Here is a 22,778-nt window from a genome sequence, read left to right as displayed (position 1 = left end):
CATGAGACCATCCTACGAAAACTTTTGACTGTACCGACCCTCAGTAAGGCCATTGCGATAGCACAGGCGTTTATGTCCACCAGTGATAACACCAAACAAATCTCTCAGCACACAAGCGCTAGCAATGTTCATAAATTAACTGGAACTATGTTTGCGAGCAGAAATGTACAGGGCAGAACCCACGATTCTGCAACTGCCAGCAGGCCTCAGGTGACCCAGATTCCCCAACAAAGGATGAATGCAAGGCAATTCATACCTTGTTTGCGTTGTGGAGGCTTCCATTCAGCCTATTCATGCCGCTTCAAAGGGTATGTTTGCAAGAGCTGTGGAACAATGGGGCACCTCCAACGAGCTTGCAAACGAGCTGCAAGCTCTGCAAAACCTGCTAACCACCACGTGGCAGAGGAAGATCAATCCATGGTGGATCAAAGCAATTTCGAGCCTCAGAGAGAGGAGGCAGATGTTGAAGTACACGGGGTGCACACATTTTCGACGAAATGTCCACCTATAATGCTAAACGTAAAATTGAATGGCTTACCCGTAGCCATGGAACTGGACACTGGCGCTAGCCAATCCATCATGAGTAAAAAGATGTTTGAGAGACTGTGGTGCAACAAGGCATTCAGACCAGCCCTGAGCCCCATCCACACGAAACTGAGAACGTACACCAAAGAGCTTATCACTGTCCTGGGCAGCGCCATGGTCAAGGTCACCTATGAGGGCACGGTGCATGAACTGCCACTCTGGATTGTCCCGGGCGATGGCCCCACACTGCTTGGAAGGAGCTGGCTGGGCAAAATCTGCTGGAACTGGGATGACATCCGAGCACTCTCACATGTCGATGAGGCCTCATGTACCCAGGTTCTTAACAAATTTCCTTCCCTTTTTGAGCCAGGCATTGGAAACATTTCCAGGGCGAAGGTGCGGATCCACTTGGTCCCAGAGGCACGACCCATTCACCACAAAGCGCGAGCGGTACCTCACATGATGAGGGAGAGTGGGAATCGAACTGGACAGGCTGCAACGCGCGGGCATCATCTCCCCAGTGGAATTCAGTGAGTGGGCCAGCCCGATTGTTCCAGTACTCAAAAGTGATGGCACGATCAGGATTTGCGGCGATTATAAAGTAACTATTAATCGTTTCTCGCTACAGGACCAATACCCGCTACCTAAGGCAGATGACTTATTTGCGACGCTGGCAGGAGGCAAGACGTTCACCAAGCTCGACCTGACTTCGGCCTACATGACGCAGGAGCTGGAGGAGTCTTCGAAGGGCCTCACCTGCATCAACACGCACAAGGGGACTGTTCATCTACAACAGATGCCTGTTTGGAATTTGGTCGGCTGCAGCGATCTTCCAGAGAAACATGGAGAGCCTACTCAAGTCGGTACCACACACGGTGGTCTTTCAGGACGACATATTGGTTACGGGTCGGGACACCGCTGAGCACCTACAAAACCTGGAGGAGGTCCTCCAGCGACTGGATCACATAGGGCTGCGGCTGAAGAGGTCGAAATGCGTCTTCATCGCAACAGAAGTGGAGTTTTTGGGGAGAAAGATCACGGCGGACGGCATTTGGCCCACAGATGCCAAGACAGAGGCTATCAGGAATGTGCCCAAGCCACAGAACGTCACGGAGCTGCGGTCGTTCCTGGGACTCCTCAACTATTTTGGTAACTTCCTACCGGGGTTAAGCACCCTTTTAGAGCCCCTACATGTGTTATTGCGCAAAGGTGAGAACTGGGTATGGGGCAAAAAACAAGTAATTGCTTTTGAGAAAGCCAGAAACATTTTATGCTCCAACAAGCTGCTTGTATTGTATAACCCGTGTAGCATGTGATGCGTCATCATACGGAGTCGGGTGTGTATTACAACAAGCTAACGTCACAGGGAAGTTGCAACCTGTCGCCTATGCTTCCAGGAGCTTGTCTAAGGTCGAAAGGGCCTACAACATGAGTGAGAAAGAGGCATTAGCGTGTGTGTTCGGGGTAAAGAAAATGCATCAGTACCTGTTTGGCCTCAAATTTGAGCTGGAAACCGATCACAAGCCCCTCACATCCTTGTTCACTGAAAACAAGGGGATAAATACTAATGCCTCAGCCCGCATACAAAGGTGGGCACTCGCGCTATCAGCGCATAACTATATCATCCGCCACAGGCCAGGCACCGAGAACTGTGTGGATGCTCTCAGTCGGCTACCATTGCCCACCACGGGGGTGGAAATGGCGCAGTCTGCAAACTTGTTGATGGTCATGGAAGCGTTTGAAAATGATAAATCACCTGTCACGGCCCGCCAGATTAGGACTTGGACCAGCCAAGATCCTCTGCTGTCCCTAGTAAAAAAAAACTGTGCACTGCATGGGAGCTGGGCCAGCATCCCCATTGAAATGCAAGAGCTAATCAAGCTGTTCCAGCGGCGAAAGGACGAGCTGTTCATTCAGGCACACTGCCTGTTGTGGGGTAACTGCATAGTGCTACCAAAAAGGGCAGGGAGGCGTTCATCTCGGATCTCCACAGCACACACCCGGGTATAGTGATGATGAAAGCGATAGCCAGATCCCACGTGTGGTGGCCCGGTATCGACTCTGACTTAGAGACCTGTGTACAGCAATGCAGCCTATGTGCTCAGTTGAGCAAAGCACCCAGAGAGGCACCACTAAGTTTGTGGTCCTGGTCCTCCAGACCATGGTCGAGGATCCATGTCGACTATGCGAGACCGTTTCTCGGTAAAATGTTCCTGGTGGTGGTGGATGGTTTTTCAAAATGGATTGAATGTGAAATAATGTCGGGAAGCACCGCCACCATTACCATTGAAAGCCTAAGGCCATGTTTGCCACCCACGGCCTGCCTGACATACTGGTCAGTGACAACGGGCCATGTTTCACCAGTGCCGAATTTAAAGAATTCATGACCCGCAATGGGATCAAACATGTCACCTCGGCCCCGTTTAAAGCAGCCTCCAATGGGCAAGCAGAGCGAGCAGTACAAACCATCAAACAGAGCCTTAAATGAGTCACAGAAGGCTCACTCCAAACCCGCCTGTCCCGAGTACTGCTCAGCTACCGCACGAGACCCCACTCGCTCACAGGGCTGCCCCCGGCTGAGCTACTCATGAAAAGGACATTTAAAGCCAGACTCTCACTGGTTCACCCCAACCTGCATGATCAGGTAGAGAGCAGGCAGCAGCAACAAAATGTAAACGATGGTCGCGCCACTGTGTCACGGGAAATTAATCTGAATGACCCTGTGTATGTGCTAAACTATGGACATGGTCCCAAGTGGATCGCGGGCACGGTGATAGCTAAAGAAGGGAATAGGGTGTTTGTAGTCAAACTAGACAATGGACAAATTTGCAGAAAGCACCTGAACCAAACGAAGCTGCGATTCACAGACTGCCCTGAACAACCCACAGCAGACACACATGTACAGTATAACAAATTAACTACACAGGAGAGATAAAATGTAAAAATGTTAAAATGTAAATTTAAAGAAGTTCCTGACTGGGTTTGCTGTATTTAATGTGAATACCTTATTATTATGCACATAACTTTTCATTCGAGATTCCTGCCAAGCTATGTCAAAACATGCAGCGTCAACTCTGTCTTAAAATGGCAGTTGATGTGTTGACAATCTTGTTGTGCAAGGCCCCGTGGGGAAGAGTGACCATAATATGGTAGAATTCTTCATTAAGATAGAGAGTGACACAGTTAATTCAGAGACGAGGGTCCTGAACTTAAAGAAAGGTAACTTCGATGGTATGAGACATGAATTGGCTCGGATAGACTGGCAAATGATACTTAAAGGGTTGACGGTGGATAGGCAATGGCAGACATTTAAAGATCACATGGATGAACTTCAACAATTGTACATCCCTGTCTGGCATAAAAATAAAACGAGGAAGATGGCTCAACCGTGGCTAACAAGGGAAATTAGGGATAGTGTTAAATCCAAGGAAGAGGCATATAAATTGGCCAGAAAAAGCAGCAAACCAGAGGACTGGGAGAAATTTAGAATTCAGCAGAGGAGGACAAAGGGTTTAATTAGGAGGGGGAAAATAAAGTATGAAAGTAAGCTTGCAGGGAACATAAAAAATGACTGCAAAACCTTCTCTAGATATGTGAAGAGAAAAAGATTAGTGAAGATAAACGTAGGTTCCTTGCAGTCAGAATCAGGTGAATTTATAAATGGGGAACAAAGAAATGGCAGACCAATTGAACAAATACTTTGGATCTGTCTTCACTAATGAAGACACAAATAACCTTCCGGAAATATTAGGGGACCGAGGGTCTAGCGAGAAGGAGGAATTTAAGGAAATCCTTATAGTCAGCAAATTGTGTTGGGGAAATTGATGGGATTGAAGTCTGCATCCCAGAGTACTTAAGGAAGTGGCCCTAGAAATAGTGGATGAATTGGTGGTCATTTTCCAACATTCAAAAGACTCTGGCTCAGTTTCTATGGATTGGAGGGTAGCTAATGTAACCCCACTTTTTAAAAAAGGAGGGAGAGAAAACAGGGAATTATAGACCAGTTAGCCTGACATCGGTAGTGGACAAAATGATGGAAGCAATTATTAAAGATGTAATAGCAGCGCATTTGGAAAGCAGTGACAGGATTGGTCCAAGTCAGCATAGATTTATGAAAGGGAAATCATGCTTGACAAATCTTCTAGAATATTTTGAGGATGTAACTAATAGAGTGGATAAGGGAGAACCAGTGGATGTGGTGTATTTGGACTTTCAAAAGGCTTTTGACAATGTCCCACACAAGAGATTAGTGTGCAAAATTAAAGCACATGGTATTGGGGGTAATGTATTGACGTGGATAGAGAACTGGTTGGCAGACAAGAAGCAAAAAGTAGGAATAAACGGGTCCTTTTCAGAATGGCAGGCAGTGACTAGTGGGGTACCGCAAGGTTCAGTGCTGGGACCCCAGCTATTTACAATATACATTAATGATTTAGACGAAGGAATTGAATGTAATATCTCCAAATTTGCAGATAACACTAAGCTGGGTAGAAGTGTGAGCTGTGAGGAGGATGCTAAGAGCCTGCAGGGTGACTTGGACAGGTTAGGTGAATGGGCAAATGCATGGCAGATGCAGTATAATATAGATAAATGTGAGGTTATCCACTTTGGTGGCAAAAACAGGAAGGCAGAATATTATATGAATGGTGACAGATTAGGAAAAGGGGAGGTGCAACGAGACCTGGGTGTCATGGTACATCAGTTGTTGAAAGTTGGCATGCAGGTACAGCAGGCAGTGAAGACGGCAAATGGCATGTTGGCCTTCATAGCGAGACGATATGCGTATAGGAGCAGGGAGGTCTTACTGCAGTTGTACAGGGCCTTGGTGAGGCCACACCTTGAATATTGTGTACAGTTTTGCTCTCCTAATCTGAGGAAGGACATTCTTGCTATTGAGGGAGTGCAGCAGAGGTTTACCAGACTGATTCCCGGGATGGTAGGACTGACATAGGAAGAAATACTGGATTGACTAGGCTTATATTCACTGAAATTTAGAAGAAGAACAAAAGAATTAGGAACAGGAGAAGGCCATCTAGCCCCTCGAGCCTGCTCCGCCATTCAATAAGATCATTGCTGATCTGGCCGTGGACTCAGCTCCACTTACCCGCCCGCTCACCGTAACCCTTAATTCCCTTATTGGTTAAAAATCTATCTGTCTGTGACTTGAATACCTTCAATGAGCTAGCCTCAACTGCTTCCTTGGGCAGAGAATTCCACTATTCACAACCCTCTTGGAGAAGAAATTCCTTCTCAACTCGGTTTTAAATTGGCTCCCCCGTATTTTGAGGCTGTGCCCCCTAGTTCTAGTCTCCCCGACCAGTGGAAACAACCTCTCTGCCTCTATCTTGTCTATCTCTTTCATGATTTTAAATGTTTCTATAAGATCACCCCTCATCCTTCTGAACTCCAACGAGTAAAGACCCAGTCTACTTAATCTATCATCATAAGGTAACCGCCTCATCTCCGGAATCAGCCTAGTGAATCGTCTCTGTACCCCCTCCAAAGCCAGTATATCCTTCCTTAAGTAAGGTGACCAAAACTGCACGCAGTACTCCAGATGCGGCCTTACCAATACCCTATTCAGTTGTAGCAGGACCTCCCTGTTTTTGTACTCCATCCCTCTCGCAATGAAGGCCAATATTCCAGTCGCCTTCCTGATTACCTGCTGCACCTGCAAACTAACTTTTTGGGATTCATGCACAAGGAGGCGTGGAGGTCGTCCTCTCGGCTTACGCCGATGACGTGCTCCTCGCGGTAGAGGATCCCGCTGACCTGCGGAGGATGCGTGAGTGCCAGGAGATTTACTCGGCCGCGTCCTCCGCCAGGATCAACTGGGAGAAATGTTCCGGACTCCTGGTGGGTCAGTGGCGGGTGGACTCCCTGCCGGAGGAGCTCAGGCCTTTTGCCTGGAGCACGACCCATCTCCTCTATCTGGGAGTCTACCTTAGCCCCGACGAGGGAGCCTGGCCGGCGAACTGGCAGGAGCTGGAGGCCAAGGTCACCGCTCGCCTAGGGCGCTGGACAGGACTGCTCCGAGTGCTGTCCTACAGGGGTCGAGCGCTAGTCATAAACCAGCTGGTGGCCGCAATGTTGTGGTACCGGCTGGTCACTTTGACCCCTCCCCCTGCGTTTGTCGCCAAGATACAGAAGAAGCTGGTGGACTTCTTCTGGAACAACAGGAAGCACTGGGTCTCTGCCGCGGTCTTGAGTCTCCCGCTTGAGGAGGGCGGTCAGTCGTTGGTGTGCGTCAGCGCCCAGCTCGCGACTTTCCGTCTTCAGACCCTGCAGAGATACCTTTACGTCGAGCCCCCTCCTAGGTGGTGTGCTCTGGCGAGGTATTTCTTCCGCCAGCAGCGCGACCTCAATTATGACACGCAGCTCCTGTTTGTGAACTTGGGGGGTGCCAGGACCGCCCTCCGGGAGCTGCCTGTCTTTTACAGGGAACTCATCAGGGTCTGGAACAAAGTCTCCACCAAGCGCAGCTCTCCGCCGGCTGGAGTGGCGGCCGTCCTGCAGGAGCCGCTGCTCGGGAATCCGTACCTCCACGACCGAGGTTTTATGTGGCGGTCGGAAGAGAGGGCTGTGGCTGGTGAGGTGACCAGGGTCAGGGACCTGCTCGATGGCGGAGGAGCGGGCTGGATGGCGCCAGACACGCTGGCGCGGCGCCTAAATTCTGCCAACGTCCGCCACGCGGCCGATGCCATCGAGTCGCTAAAAACAGCTCTGGGCCCTGACTCCGTTAGGTGCATCGAGGAGGCTCAAGCACGTGGGGAGATCCCATCCGAACTGACCCCCGTCCGGACGGAATTCCTCATCGGCGCCAAACCCCGGAACCTCCCTCGGGGGCTGGCGCCTCACAACTTGAGCCGCCTCGGGGAAATCCCCTCCGGGCCTTTCAGTTCCGCGCGGAGGGGTTTCCTGTACGGGCTGCTCCTGCACACTCTCAACTTTGCCATCCTCGCCGGCCGTCCGGACACGCCATGGCGTACCATCTTGCCGTCCGGAGGAGGCGGGGGTCCCCGATGGAGGGCACTCTACGCAGGGGTCCTCCCACTATTCATCGGGGACTTGGCCTGGAGGGTGGTGCACGGAGCAGTGCCGTGCAATATATTTTTAAGCCGGTTCACGGACTCCCAGGCCGCCTGCAATTTCTGCGGTCTGGAGGAGTCCGTGTTCCATGTTTTTATCGAGTGCACGAGGTTGCAGCCCCTGTTCCATTATTTGAAGGGGCTGCTCCTGAAATTCTGGCTGCACTTCAGTCCCACTCTCCTGATCTTTGGGCACCCTGTGCGGAGGGGAGCGGGTAGGTCCGAAGGCCTCCTCGTAGGACTGCTCCTGGGCACGGCCAAGGGTGCCATCAGCCGGTCCAGGCAGCGGGCGGTCGAGGGGGTCGTTCAACCTGACTGCCTGCCTCTCTTCCGCTCTTACATCCGGTCCAGAGTGTCCTTGGAGATGGAGCACGCGGTGTCCACCGGTACGCTCGCGGCCTTCCGCGAGAGGTGGGCACCGGAGGGACTGGAGTGCATCATCACGCCCGGCAACCAAATTTTAATTTGATTTTACGTTTTAAAGTTTAATTTGTTTTAATTGCCGGTGTTTTTAGTGTCCCCTTCCCTTTTATAGGGGGCACCGGAGAAATTGTGATTTTAGTGCCCAAAAAAAAAGAAGAACACCACAAAAAAAAACCAAAAAAAGGAAAAAAAGGGCCTTGTAAATGTCTGGTGTGTCACCCAGGTTGGGTGGCACAGTTTAATGTTTATGTTTTGCAGGTAGACTCTAAAAGAGTTTCATGCACAAGGACCCCCAGGTCCCTCTGCACCTCAGCATGTTGTAATTTCTCCCCATTCAAATAATATGGGGATTCAAAGAATGAGAGGGGATCACATAGAAACATATAAAATTCTGATGGGATTGGACAGGTTAGTTGCAAGAAGAATGTTCCCGATGTTGGGGAAGTCCAGAACCAGGGGTCACGGTCTAAGGATAAGGGGTAAGCCATTTAGGACCGAGATGAGGAGAAACTTCTTCACTCAGAGAATTGTGAACTTGTGGAATTCTCTACCACAGAAAGTTGTTGAGGCCAGTTCGTTAGATATATTCAAAAGGAGTTAGATGTGGCCCTTACAGCTAAAGGGATCAAGGGGTATGGAGAGAAAGCAGGAATGGGGTACTGAAGTTGCATGATCAGTCATGATCATATTGAATGGTGGTGCAGGCTCGAAGGGTTACTTGTGGGTAAATCGGTGTCGGAACAGTGGGAGGCATTCAAGGAGGAGATCCGAAAGGTTCAGGCCAAACATGTGCCCTTAAAGAAAAAAGCTGGGAAAAGTAATTCTAGAGCCCCCTGGATGTCTAGGGACTTACAGGGGAAGATTAAGAAAAAAAGGTACGCTTATGTCACATATCAACGGCTAAATACTTTAGAATCTTTAGAGGAATATAGAAAGAGAAGAGCTAAAATTAAAAAGGATATTAGGAATGCTGAGAGAGAGCATGAGAAACTCTTGGCCAGTAAAATTAAGGAAAACCCTAAGATGTTCTATAAATATATTAAGAGTAAGAGGGTAAACTAAAGAAAGGGTAGGGCCTATTAGAGACCATGAGGCTAATCTTTGTGAGGAGGGTTCTTAACAAATACTTTGCATCTGTTTTCACAAAGGAATGAGGTAAAGCAGATACTGCTATCGAGGAGGAGTGTGATATTCTGGATGAAATAAATAAAGTGAGAGAGGAAGTATTAAGAGGTTTAGCAGCTTTGAAAGTAAATAAGTCCCCAGGCCCAGATGAAATGCATCCCAGGTTGTTCAGCGAAGTAAAAGAGGAAATAGCAGAGGCCTTGACCATAATTTTCCAGTCCTTTTTGGATATGGGCATGGTGTTGGAAGATTGGAGGACTGCTAATGCAGTACCCTTGTTTAAGAAGGGAAAAAGGGACAGGCCGAGTAATTACAGGTTTATCAGCCGAATCTCAGTGGTGGGAAAACTATTGGAAAAAGTCCTGAAAGACAGGATAAATCTACATTTGGACAGGCAAGGATTAATTAGGGACAGTCAGCATGGATTTGTTAAGGGAAGATCGTATTTGACTAACCTGATTGAATTTTTTGAGGAGGTAACCAAGAGGCTTGATGAGGGTAATACGTACGATGTAGTATATATGGACTTTAGCAAGGCTTCTGATAAGGTCCCGCATGGTAGACTGATCATGAAGGTTAAAGCCCATGGGATCCAGGGCAAAGTGGCAAGTTGGATCCAAAATTGGCTTGGAGGTAGGAAGCAAAGGGTAATGATTGATGGATGTTTTTGTGACTGGAAGGATGTTTCCAGTGGGGTTCCGCAGGGCTCAGTACTAGGTCCCTTCCTTTTTGTGGTATATATCAATGATTTAGATTTGAATCTAGGAAGTATGATTAAGAAGTTTGCAGACGACACTAAAATTGGCTGTGTGGTTGATAAAGAGGAAAGTCATGGGCTGTAGGAGGATATCAATCTACTGGTCAGGTGGGCAGAGCAGTGGCAAATGGAATTTAATTCAGAGAAGTGTGAGGTGATGCAATTTGTGAGGGCTAATAAGGAAAGGGTATACACATTAAGCGGTAGGCCACTTAAGAGTGTAGATGAACAAAGGGACCTTGAAGTGCTTGTCCACAGATCCCTGAAAGTAGCAGGCCAGGTGGATAAGATAGTTAAGAAGACATACGGAATGCTTGCCTTTATTGGCTAAGGCATAGAATATAAGAGGCAGGGAGGTTATGCTTAAATTGTTTAATACTTTGGTTAGGCCACAGCTGGAGTACTGCGTGCAGTTCTGGTTGCCGTATTATAGGAAGGACGTGATTGCACTTGAGAGGGTGCAGAGGAGATTTACTAGGATGCTGCCTGGAATGGAGAATCTTAGTTATGATGACAGATTGGATAGGCTGGGTTTGTTCTCATTGGAACAGAGGAGGTTGAGAGGAGACCTCATCGAGGTGTATAAAATATTGAGGGGCCTGGACATAGTGGATAGTAAAGGGTCTATTTCCATTAGTGAGGTGGGGGGGGGGGAGCTATTACGAGGGGGCATAGTTTTAAGGTGGTTGGTGGAAGGTTTAGAGGGCGGGCTTATTTACGCAGAGGGTTGTGGGAATTTGGAACTTGCTGCCTGGAAGAGTGGTGGATGCTGAAACCCTCACCACTTTTAAGAGATGGTTGGATGGGCACTTAAAGTGCCGTAACCTGCAGGGTTATGGAGCTAGAGCTGGTAATTGGGATTAGACTAGATGACCTTTCATTGGCCGGCGCAGATATAATGGTAAGTACTGCAGGGAATAGAATACAGCCAGGGTAATCTCCTGGACTAGTTTCAATCGCCTTGATGGGTCGGAGAGAAGTTTTCCCAGATTTTTTCTCCCTAAATTGGCCTGGGTTTTTATCTGGTTTTTGTCTCTCCCAGGAGATCACATGGCTGGAGTCGAGGAGAGGCAGGAGTCGAGGAGAGGCGGGAGTTCTGGGATCGGAGTGGCAGCAGCCGACAAAAGGCCCAGACGGTGCAGCTGCAGCAGGGAGAGAAGGCAAAAAAGTAGAAAGAAATCGAAAGGTGACGTCATAGCCAAGGGGGTAAGTGATTGAAAAGTAGTTTTTCTTTTTCTTTTTCTGTCTTTATCAGTAAGTAACCTTTAGCATTGTTGTTGCCAAATTAAGTTAATCTAAGGGTTAAGTCATGGCAGGAGAGCTCGGACACATGTTATGCTTCTCCTGTACTATGTGGGAAGTCAGGGACGCTTCCGGTGTGCGGGAAGTGTATCCGCCTCCAGCTCCTGACGGACCGCATTGTGGCACTGGGGCTGCAGGTGGATTCACTCAGGAGCATTGACGATGCTCAGAATGACGTGAATAGCATGTTTAGCGAGTTGGTCTTACCACAGGAAAAGGGTGCACAGCCAGATAGGGAATGGAAGACTAACAGGAAGAGCAGTACAAGGAAGGTAGTGCAGAGGTCCCTTGCGGTCATCCCCCTGCAAAACAGATACACCGCTTTGGGTACCGTTGAGGGGGATGACTCATCAGGGGAGAGCAGCAGCAGGCAAGTCCATGGCACCGTGGGTGGCTCTGCTGCACAGGAGGGCAGGAAAAAGAGTGGGAGAGCGATAGTGATAGGGGATTCAATTGTAAGGGGAATAGATAGACGTTTCTGCGACCGCAACCGAGACTCCAGGATGGTATGTTGCCTCCCTGGAGCAAGGGTCAAGGATGTCTCTGAGCAGGTGCAGGACATTCAGTTGTCGTGGTACATATAGGTACCAACGATATAGGTAAAAAACGGGATGAGGTCCTACGGGATGAATTTAGGGAGCTAGGAGTTAAATTAAAAAGTAGGACCTCAAAAGTAGTAATCTCGGGATTGCTACCAGTGCCACATGCTAGTCAGAGTAGGAATCGCAGGATAGCTCAGCTTGAGCAGTGGTGCAGCAGGGAGGGATTTAAATTCCTGGGGCATTGGAACCGGTTCTGGCGGAGGTGGAACCAGTACAAACCGGACGGTCTGAACCTCGGCAGGACCGGAACCAATGTCCTAGGGGGGAGTGTCTGTTAGTGAGGAGTTAAACTAATATGGCAGGGGGATGGGAACCTATGCAGGGAGACAGAGGGAAATAAAATGGAGACAGAAGCAAAAGATAGAAAGGAGAATAGTAAAAGTGGAGGGCAGAGAAACCCAAGGCAAAAAACAAAAAGGATCACTTTACAGCAAAATTCTAAAGGGTCAAAGTGTGTTGAAAAGACAAGCCTAAAGGCTCTGTGCCTCAATGTGAGGAGTATTCGGAATAAGGTGGACGAATTAACTGCGCAGATAGCAGTTAACGGATACGATGTGATTGGCATCACGGAAACATGGCTCCAGGGTGACCAAGGCTGGGAACTCAACATCCGAGGGTATTCAGCATTTAGGAAGGATAGACAGAAAGGAAAAGGAGGCAGGGTGACGTTGCTGGTTAGAGAGGAAATTAATGCAATTGTAAGGAGGGACATTAACTTGGATGATGTGGAATCAGTATGGGTGGAGCTACGGAATACCAAAGGGTAGAAAGCGCTAGTGGGAGTTGTGTACAGGCCACCAAATAGTAGTAGTGAGGTTGGGGACAGCATTAAACAAGAAATAAGGGATGTGTGCAATAAAGGTACAGCAATAATCATGGGTGACTTTAATCTACATATTGATTGGGCTAACCTAACTGGTAGCAATGCGGTGGAGGAGGATTTTCTGGAGCATATTAGGGATGGTTTTCTAGACCAATATGTCGAGGAACCAACCAGAGAGCTGGCCATCCTAGACTGGGTGATGTGTAATGAGAAGGAACTATTTAGCAATCTTGTTGTGCGAGGCCCTTTGGGGAAGAGTGACCATAATATGGTAGAATTCTTTATTAAGATGGAGAGTGACAAAGTTAATTCAGAAACTAGGGTCCTGAACTTAAGGAAAGGTAACTTTGATGGTATGAGGTGCGAATTGGCTAGAGTACACTGACAAATGATACTTAAAGGGTTGACGGTGGATAGGCAATGGCAAATATTTAAAGATCACATGGATGAACTTCAACAAGTGTACATCCCTGTCTGGAGTAAAAATAAAATGGGGAAGGTGGCTCAACCGTGGCTAACAAGGGAAATTAAGGATAGTGTTAGATCCAAGGAAGAGGCATACAAATTAGTCAGAAAAAGCAGCAAACCAGAGGACTGGGAGAAATTTAGAATTCAGCAGAGGAGGACAAAGGGTTTAATTAAGAGGGGGAAAATAGCGTACGAGAGGAAGCTTGCCAGAAATGCAAAAACTGACTGCAAAAGCTTCAATAGATATGTGAAGAGAAAAAGATTAGTGAAGACAAATGTAGGTCCCTTGCAGTCGGATTCGGGAGAATTTATAATGGGGAACAAAGAAATGGCAGACCAATTGTACTTCGGTTCTGTCTTCACAAAGGAAGACACAAATAACCTTCGGATGTACTCGGGGACCGAGGGTCTAGTGAGAAGGAGGAACTGAAGGATATCCTTATTAGGCGGGAAATTGTGTTAGGGAAATTGACGGGATTGAAGGCCGATAAATCCCCAGGGCCCGATAGTCTACATCCCAGAGTACTTAAGGAAGTGGCCCTAGAAATAGTGATCATTTTCCAGCAGTCTATCAACTTTGGATCAGTTCCCATGGACTGGAGGGTTGCTAGTCTTTTTAAAAAAGGAGGGAGAGAAAACGGGTAATTATAGACCGGTTAGCCTGACATCAGTCGTGGGGAAAATGTTGGAATCAATCATTAAGGATGAAATAGCAGCGCATTTGGAAAGCAGTGATAGGATTGTTCCAAGTCAGCATGGATTTATGAAAGGGAAATCATGCTTGACAAATCTTCTGGAATTTTTTGAGGATGTAACTAGTAGAGTGGACAAGGGAGAACCAGTGGATGTGGTGTATTTGGACTTTCAAAAGGCTTTTGACAAGGTCCCACACAAGAGATTGGTGTGCAAAATCAAAGCACATGGTATTGGGGGTAATGTACTGACGTGGATAGAGAACTGGTTGGCAGATAGGAAGCAGAGAGTCGGGATAAACGGGTCTTTTTCAGAATGGCAGGCAGTGGTTAGTGGAGTGCCCCAGGGCTCAGTGCTGGGACCCCAGTTCTTTACAATATACATTAATGATTTAGATGATGGAATTGAGTGTAATATCTCCAAGTTTGCAGATGACACTAAACTGGGTGGCGGTGTGAGCTGTGAGGAGGATGCTAAGAGGCTGAAGGGTGACTAGGACAGGTTAGGCGAGTGGGCAAATACATGGCAGATGCAGTATAATGTGGATAAATGTGAGGATATCCATTTTGGGGGCAAAAATACAAAGGCAGTATATTATCAGAATGGCGGCAGATTAGGAAAAGGGGAGGTGCGACAAGACCTGGGTGTCATGGTTCATCAGTCACTGAAAGTGGGCATGCAGGTACAGCAGGCGGTGAAGAAGGCAAATGGTATGTTGGCCTTCATCGCTTGGGGATTTGAATGCAGGAGCAGGGAGGTCTTACTGCAGTTGTACAGGGCCTTCGTGAGGCCTCACCTGGAATATTGTGTTCAGTTTTGGTCTCCTAATCTGAGGAAGGACGTTCTTGCTATTGAGGGAGTGCAGCGAAGGTTCACCAGACTGATTCCAGGGATGGCTGGACTGTCATATGAGGAGAGACTGGATCAACTGGGCCTTTATTCACTGGAGCTTAGAAGGATGAGAGGGGATCTCATAGAAATGTATAAGATTCTGACGGGACTGGACTGGTTAGATGCGGGAAGAATGTTCCCGATGTTGGGGAAGTCCAGAACCAGGGAACACAATCTTAGGATAAGGGGCAGCCCATTTTGGACTGAGATGAGGAGAAACTTCTTCACTCAGAGAGTTGTTAACCTGTGGAATTCCCTGCCAGTTGATGCCAGTTCATTGGATATATTCAAGAGGGAGTTATATATGGCCCTTACGGCGAAGGGGATCAAGGGGTATGGAGAGAAAGCAGGAAAGGGGTACTGAGGGAATGATCAGCCATGATCTTATTGAATGGTGGTGCTGGCTCGAAGGGCCGAATGGCCTACTCCTGCACCTATTTTCTATGTTTCTATGGCTCCAGTTGGGGTGGAGTGTAGATGTTTTTAGTATAAGGGGTGTTGCAGTGGTGTGGGGCGGACTGGTTGGGCTGGGTGCTCTTTGCCTTTCCGTTATTGTTCGTGGATTTGTACGTAACCTTTAGGGCTGCTGACGAAAGGCCGTGCAGCTCTTTGTCGGCCGCCGCAGACACAATGGACCAAAATGGCCTCCTTCTGCGCTGTAAATTTTTATGTTTCCTGCACCTATTTTCTTTGTTTCTATTCGCTCAAGTTTCGGCTCGAGTTGCTCCTATTTTATACGGAGCAACTAGTTTGGAATGGAGTATCATAGAAATTGTAATTCTCGGCATTTAGTTTGCTCCAATTCTAGTTTCTAGTTAGTTAGAATAATTTCGTTTTAGAACAGTTTTTTTTTCCCCAAAAGGGGGCATTACCAGCCACTTACGCCTGTTTTGCAAGTTTAGGCAGCGAAAAGTACTCCAAACTAACTTAGAATGGAATAAGTGTAGATTTTTGTACGCTCAGAAAAACCTTGCCGACATTTTAGGAATTAGGCGCAGGGAGCGAGAGATGGGGGGGGTGGGGGGACGGGGTGGGGGCGCGGGGAAGGGAAGTTAGGGGATTTTACAAGCATTAAACACTTCAACTTTACCAATAAAGAGCCATCATCAATAATAAATGATAAATTAATGAATAAAAAAAAAAATTTTCCTACCTCTCCATCGAAGCAGCGGCAGCAGGCACCGAGCTGCGATCTTTCAGCCGTTCGGCCAGGGGATAAGGGTGGCGTGAAAAGAACCGGGAGGGAGTGGCAGCCAGCCAGCACGCACCTTTGAAAGTTTAATTTTTACTTCAAGTATGGGTGTTGCATTATCAACACCACATATTATGCAATGGTTCTCCATCAATTCGCTGCATAGGAGAGAATTGATTAGAGCTAATCGCACCAGGAACATCATAGCCCGTAGGCCGATGGGCAGGAGGCCTTACCCACGTCGGCAATATCGAGTCAGGCGTTCATATCTGGACATGAGCGAGGCCGATTGTGTCAAAAGGCTGCGTTTCCACAGAGAAGTTGTCGTTGAGATCTGTAATATGCTGAGAGAAGATTTATAGCCGAGAAGCAGAACGCCGACAGCCTTGTCTGTTGAAGTGAAGGTTACAGCTGCACTTTACTTCTATGCCTCGGGATCGTTTCAAGCTACAACTGAAGATGTATGCGCCATCTCTCAACGTACAATACATGCCTGCGTTTACCAGGTCACAGCTGCACTGTGTGCGCAGAGGAATGACTTCATCAAGTTCCCAATGACCGGCCAAGCAATGCATGACAGGGCTGTGGGCTTCTCCAAGATTGCTGGCTTCCCAAAGGTACAGGGCTGCATTGATTGTACCCATATCACCTTGCGAGCACCTGTGGAGGATGCCGAGCAGTACAGGAATAGAAAAGGTTTCCACTCCATTAATGTGCATCTCGTGTGTGACGACAAGCAGCGCATCTTGTCAGTCGATGCGAGATACCCTGGCAGCACCCACGATGCGTTCATCCTACGTGACAGAGTTATATCTGCCATGTTTGAGCAGCAGCCAGAAGGACAGAGCTAGCTACTGGGAGACAAAGGGTACGGCCTCGCCACCTGGCTCATGACGCCCCTACGCGTAACACGGACGGAAGCTGACCATCAATACACCATGTCGCACATTGCAACGCACAGCATCATAGAGGACCATTGGCATCTTGAAACAGCGTTTCCGATGCCTGGACCATTCCGGAGGCCACTTGCAATACTCCCCTGAGATTGTCAGTCACTTCACTGTTGTGTGCTGCATGCGGTGCATAATGAGGTAGCAGGAGCTGGTAATGGAACCAGAAGACCCACATGAGGATAGTAATTTGGAAGAGCAGGATGAGGATGATGACGACGATCAGGAAAGCATGCAAGTGCCTGATGCCGGAGCACGAGGTCGGAGGAGGGCGGTCCATCGTGCTCCTTTAACAATTGCTCGAGCCCTGCGCCAGCAGCTCATTCGTGAACGCTTCAATTACTGATGCCTGAGGGCTCAGCGACTACTGTTCTGCATGGACATGTTTATCTTTTGGAGTTGTTCCTATGTTGTGTTGTGTTAATCGAACATGATTCAGCTTTAATGTAAAAATATTTTATTGAAAAGTTCACAATGTACTGCACGTTAGTGTAATAAAATATTTGTTGTATCAAACTTTACTTTAATATGGCGCGAAGATCACTTAAAAATTTTAAGATCACTTATAAACTTGTAAAGTTACAAAAGTTACAAAACAATTTGAATGTGAAAAAAGTTACTACAGTTACAACAATAACAAGAACAAAAGCAGCAAAGAAAGGCTGCAACCATCTCCCATCCACATCTCAGTGAATGTTCACTTCTTCATGGGGGTGTCATTTGATTGGCCGGGCTGTGTGCCCTTATTGCAGCAGCTACCTCATCCATGCCCTCCCTGAAGGCCTGTGCTGTCACTTGCACTCCCTCGGACATTCCCTCCCTCATTTTCCATGTCATTACTGCTATTTCTCCCGTCAGTACCATTACCTCCTCACCCACCACACTGACGCTGCCCAGGAGTGATCGGGTAAGGTCATTGGTCTCCACACCCAATGCCACAACCTGAGCTGCATCTGTTGCACGCTGCATCTCAGGAGAGCGTGTTCCGATTCTCCTTCTGCTCGGCCTGGATCTGCCTCGTGGCACCACTCCAGTGGGGGGTACACTCTGGGACGGTGGGACACTGGGTGTTGCAGGCGGCACCACTCCAGTGGGAGACGCAGGCTGGGACGGTAGGGCACTGGGTGTAAACTGCTGCATTACACCACCAGCACCACTGGGACCCACAACATTGGAATCAGTGAAATGATAGAATGTTGGACCAGAACCTATGGAAGTGGGAGGCGCAAGCTGGGACGGTGTAAAATGTTGCATTACACCACCACCACCAGGACCCGCAACCTCGGAATCTGTGAAAGCATAGCTGGTCGGACCAGAATCTATTGCAAGTGTTTGAATCACTGATGTCCGTTGATGTGGGCTCATAGATATTAAGTTCTAAAGTCTCCCCCTGAAGACATTTCAGTCAACCCTTCAGCCACCCTTGGTCTGGATCGTCCGCATCTGGTTCAGGATCTTCAGGATTGGCATCATCATCTGCAAAATATAACAGAACAGTCAAATGTTTAGCAGCAGAGGAGGGGGCAGGATGGGTGGCATGAGAAGTCTCACACATAGCAGGCCAGGCAGCAGGTTGATTTGAAGGGCCACGATGCATTTTTAGGACTTACCCTCTCCCTTGTGTGTGGGCCCAGCTTGTGCTATACTGATTGCTTTTCTCCATATACGACTCATCAAAGCAGCGACCCTCTGTTCCAAGGGTGTCAGGGGATGCAGATTCGGCGTGCCTCCTCCTGTTCGAGTTCTTTCTCTTTTGTTGTGGGCCAATTTCTTCTGCAAAGATTAAAATATAACTTTTTACAGCGTGAGTCTTTCTGCAGGGTGGGACATATACAGATGGTCAAATTTACAATTTAGATTCCATTGAAAAATGAAAATATTACTTACACTAACTACTTGACCAAGGTCGTGCCATTTCTTTTTACACTGGCTTCCAGGTCTCCTGGTATTTCACCATTGCGCAGTAATCTTCTGTAACTTGGTTCTAGCGTTTCTTCATTTCTTTGGGTGGCACTTTTGTGCGACCTCTGTTGCTGGTATCCAGCTCCTGCCATCTCTGCTCAATGACATTCACTAATATCCCCACTTCCTCATACAAGAAATTCTTTATTCTTGGTGGAAGTTGTTCCATAGCTCCATTGAATTGACACTCAGGTGATTTTTCAAAACACACAGTCCTTATTTTGCATGCACCTATGCAGCACTTGTTCTGGAAGTTTAGCAGCAACAAACAGCGCTCACTGATTCCAGCAGCTGCTTTCTTCCACAATACTGCTAAAAGCACTCCTTCAGGTACAAAAATCAGTCAGAAAGCTTTGCACAGCTCCACAAAACCAAAAATCACTCTTCTACATGTACCTTTAAAGATGGTCGATTGCCATTGCGCATGCGCGCACGCTCCAACGCGCATGCGCAACGCTGCCGGCACTCAAAATGACGCTGGGCCCTAGCCCCGCCCCCCCCGCCGGCAGTGCTTGCTCACAATGCTTTTGCTCCGCCCCCAGCAGCTCCTGCTGCGCCGCGCCGAGCTGGAAATGGCCCTACAGATATCGGAGAATCGAGAGGTAAGTATTTGGCACTTTTTCAGTTCCAAAAATTAGGCGGACCTCTCCGATGTGTGCCATTCTAGCGGGGGTCCGAAAGCAAAGGACTACAGGCCCACAGTTCAAAGGAGTAATTCAAAGCTCTTTTACCCACCACCAGGGAATGTGCTAAAGTAATCACAACAGCCTAGTGGACAGAGTGAGCTCTAAATAGTAGCTACTGGAAAAACTAGCATTTAATTGCATATGCTAATAAAAAAATGATCTTTAAAAAAAAAATTAAAGTAATGACATAATACATAGAAAATAGACCAGAAGGGAATTTAAAAAATATATTTTGATATTTAAGATTTACAATACATGGCCTTGCCAGCAACATCCACGTCCAATTAATTAATTTTTTAAAAACGTGAAGCATTACCCACCTCAATCTGTGTCAATGATGGAGCCTCATCTTGAAACTTATAGCTTTCTGCCTGAAAAACAAGGGGCGTTTAAAAATTCAAGATAGGATTTTGATGCTTACTAAACTTACTACCATAACGAGGTGACAGAAACTGGGTTTCGAGCCATTCTAGATTTTTGTAATTTTGTGGATCTTTGAAAATGCAATTCTTGAACAGTATGTTGCAACAGATCCTACTTATAACTGATACAAAAAGGAAGCAATCAAAATAGCCAGGATGGAAGAGACCACGAGGTAGATTTTAACATACTACATGCTCGTAAAAACAAGCGCTGAGGATCGAAATCAATGGAAATAAAAATGGCACAATTTCTGTAATGGATGGCCAATCCCCAATGATGGTTTTACACCCGAGTGACAAGTTAAAACTCTACCCCCATAATTCCAGAAAGTCCTACTTTGTACAAACAGCTGTATCTGATTGCATGTTTCTGTTCAAAATAATTGTTCAATTTTGCCATGAATCTAAGCTACTTGCCAGAAGCAAGTCTCAGTTCTCTACAACCTCAAGAGTATCTTTACTGGTTCTGATGAGAGATAAATTTTGATTGCATACTCAAGGAGACAAGCAGAAAACCTTTCCAGTGGATCTATCCTGTGCCTCCGCGGGATTCTGCTTGCATTTTCTAAGAAATGACAGACGATCACACACCTGAATTCAATTTAGGCTTTAACTACCAAATGAATTTACTAGGAGATGATGAACACAGATAAATAATAGCAATAATAGTACACTATATGTTAGAAACAAGAGATGTAATAAATGGTTCACAATATCTAGTCTAAATTATATTTCTTATTGTTGACTTTTATATATGCAGTTAATCTTTTTTTACATTTTTATCAACTGCTCTAACTATTCCCTTCGAAAGTTGCAAACTAGTTTGACACATTGATTTGAATAGCTTAAGCTCATTAAATATCCCCCAATATTTGTCATTGCTTTGTGAGTTTGAATAATTGTCAGCTAAATTGAAAAGGATCTAGTCATCATAAACATAACTGGACAAATCACAGTGTGTGGTTGAATTGTATAGCTTCACTCCTCCCTGAAGCTATCTGCTTGGAGAAAGGAACAGTCCTTGCAACATCTGCATCAATTTTTTCAGTGATTTTTTTTCCCAGCTGCTTTTTTTATTGTGACTGAATTAAAGGAATCTCTACAAAACTAAAATTAAACATACTTCATTTTTGCCACAGGTATCTTATGAAAATCTTTATAAAAATGTGAGCATATCACATGCCTTTACTCAAAGGGTTGTGAATCTTTGAAATTCTCTCTCCCAAAGGACTGTGGATGCTGAATCGTTGATTATATTCAAGGCTGAGATGGGTAGATTTTTGGACTCGAGAAATTAGGAAATGGGGATCGGGCGGGAAAGTGCAATTGAGATTGAAGATCAGCCATGATTTTATTGAATGGCGGAGCAGGCTCAAGAGGACACAAGGTCTACCCCTGCTCCTAATTCTTGTGATCTTTTGTGTTCTTGCCCTTATCCACATCTTTGTTACTTTATCAAAAAATTCTATTAAATTTCTCTGGCATAGCTTCCCATTTGTAAATCCAAAGTGATGCTTTCCAACTAATTTATACCATTGATTCCAGAATGTTAGCACCTGGATTTCTCCCAATTCTCTTTTTTAAATAAGTTGCTCAGCCATATTTTGCTGAACAAGCAACAGCACGTGAACCAATGTTCCTGCTCAGCTGCGCGGCCGCACGGTGGTCTGGAGGTCCCGCTTTGGCTGCTCAACGGCTTTACAAGGGAAAAAGTGCACATGCGCAAAACTGCACATGCGCGGCAATTTAAATGGGACATGCACCCAAAAAAAAGGGAACATTGATGTGAACGATAAACACAATTATTAATGCGCAAATCGTCCAGCAACTTGTAGCGAGGAAGAGATACTCCATGAATTGTGAACCGCCACAAGTTGCTGGCCCTTTTGTGGCGCTTCGCTATTAGTTTTGTGAAAACCGAATTTCATGCTTAACCTCCGAGAGTTTTAGGAAGTTGCTGCATTTGTCCGATAATTGCCCATTAAATGTTAAGTCTTGTAATTAACAGCGCATGAAACCTTTTAATGCTGTGATAAATGTTAAGGACTGCCAATCAACCTCTCTTGCCCGGAAAGTGAATAATTGTAAGTGTGCAGTCTCATTCCTTCAGGTTGTGAATTGTTTAAGGAGATTGTAAAAATGACAAATTTTAAATTTCTATTCTTACTTTTCCCTTTGTCTTTTTTTTCTTTCTCTCAATCCAATCCTTATTTCCCTCTCTTTATTTCTCTTTCTGTTCCAATTTGAAATTAAATTCATCCACTCTAATTCACCTTCCTTCTCAGTCCTTCCATCTGTTTATTTCTTAATCCTTTAATCTCATTCGTTGAGATACACTGTTTCCCATTGTTCTTCAACTATTTATGCTAGTGATGTTGCTAGCGCATCGATTTCTTTAAAAATCCTTGAGTGACTCCCTTCTGGCCAAGATGCTTTATTGACTTGGATGTTACTCAAGTCTCCAGCTACCAATTTAGTAGTAATGCTTATTTTATCACAGCCCCCAGTCAATTAAAACTCATTTTTAGTTGTCCTTCCTGAACTCACTGCAGCCTTCAACACAGCCCAACTACACCATCCTCCTCCAATGTCGCTCATCTATTGTCCAGCTGAGTGGCAGTGTTTTCGCTTGTTTCTTCCTTCACCTATCCAATCACAGCTAGGGCATCCTGAGCAAAGGTTTCTCTTGCCGCACCTACACTGCTATCTCTGGAGTCTCCGCAGGATTTAACTTTGGCCCCCTCTTCTTCCTCATCTACATGCTGCCCCGTAGCGACACCATCCAAAGACATGGCAGCATCTTCTGATGACACTCAGCTCTACTTCTCCACCATCTCTCTTGTCCCCTCCACTGCCTCTATGTTGTAAG

General features: G+C 46.6%; 1 protein-coding gene across 3 annotated transcripts in view; it reads right to left on the bottom strand.

Moving 5' to 3' along the window:
* pag1 (phosphoprotein membrane anchor with glycosphingolipid microdomains 1) overlaps positions 1 to 22,778 on the bottom strand; it is a 341,614-nt gene that overhangs the window by 5,759 nt on the left and 313,077 nt on the right. For all 3 annotated transcript variants that reach the window (XM_070890966.1, XM_070890961.1, XM_070890972.1), the window contains one exon: positions 19,808 to 19,858. In XM_070890966.1, coding sequence (XP_070747067.1) covers positions 19,808 to 19,858 — 51 coding nt within the window. The remainder of the gene's footprint in view (positions 1 to 19,807; positions 19,859 to 22,778) is intronic.

The sequence above is a fragment of the Pristiophorus japonicus genome, chromosome 1 (genome assembly GCF_044704955.1).
Source record: "Pristiophorus japonicus isolate sPriJap1 chromosome 1, sPriJap1.hap1, whole genome shotgun sequence".
Classification (NCBI taxonomy): Eukaryota; Metazoa; Chordata; class Chondrichthyes; family Pristiophoridae; genus Pristiophorus; species Pristiophorus japonicus.
The sequence above is the reverse complement of the archived record's forward strand: the minus strand, read 5'-3'. Positions and strand labels throughout refer to the sequence as shown.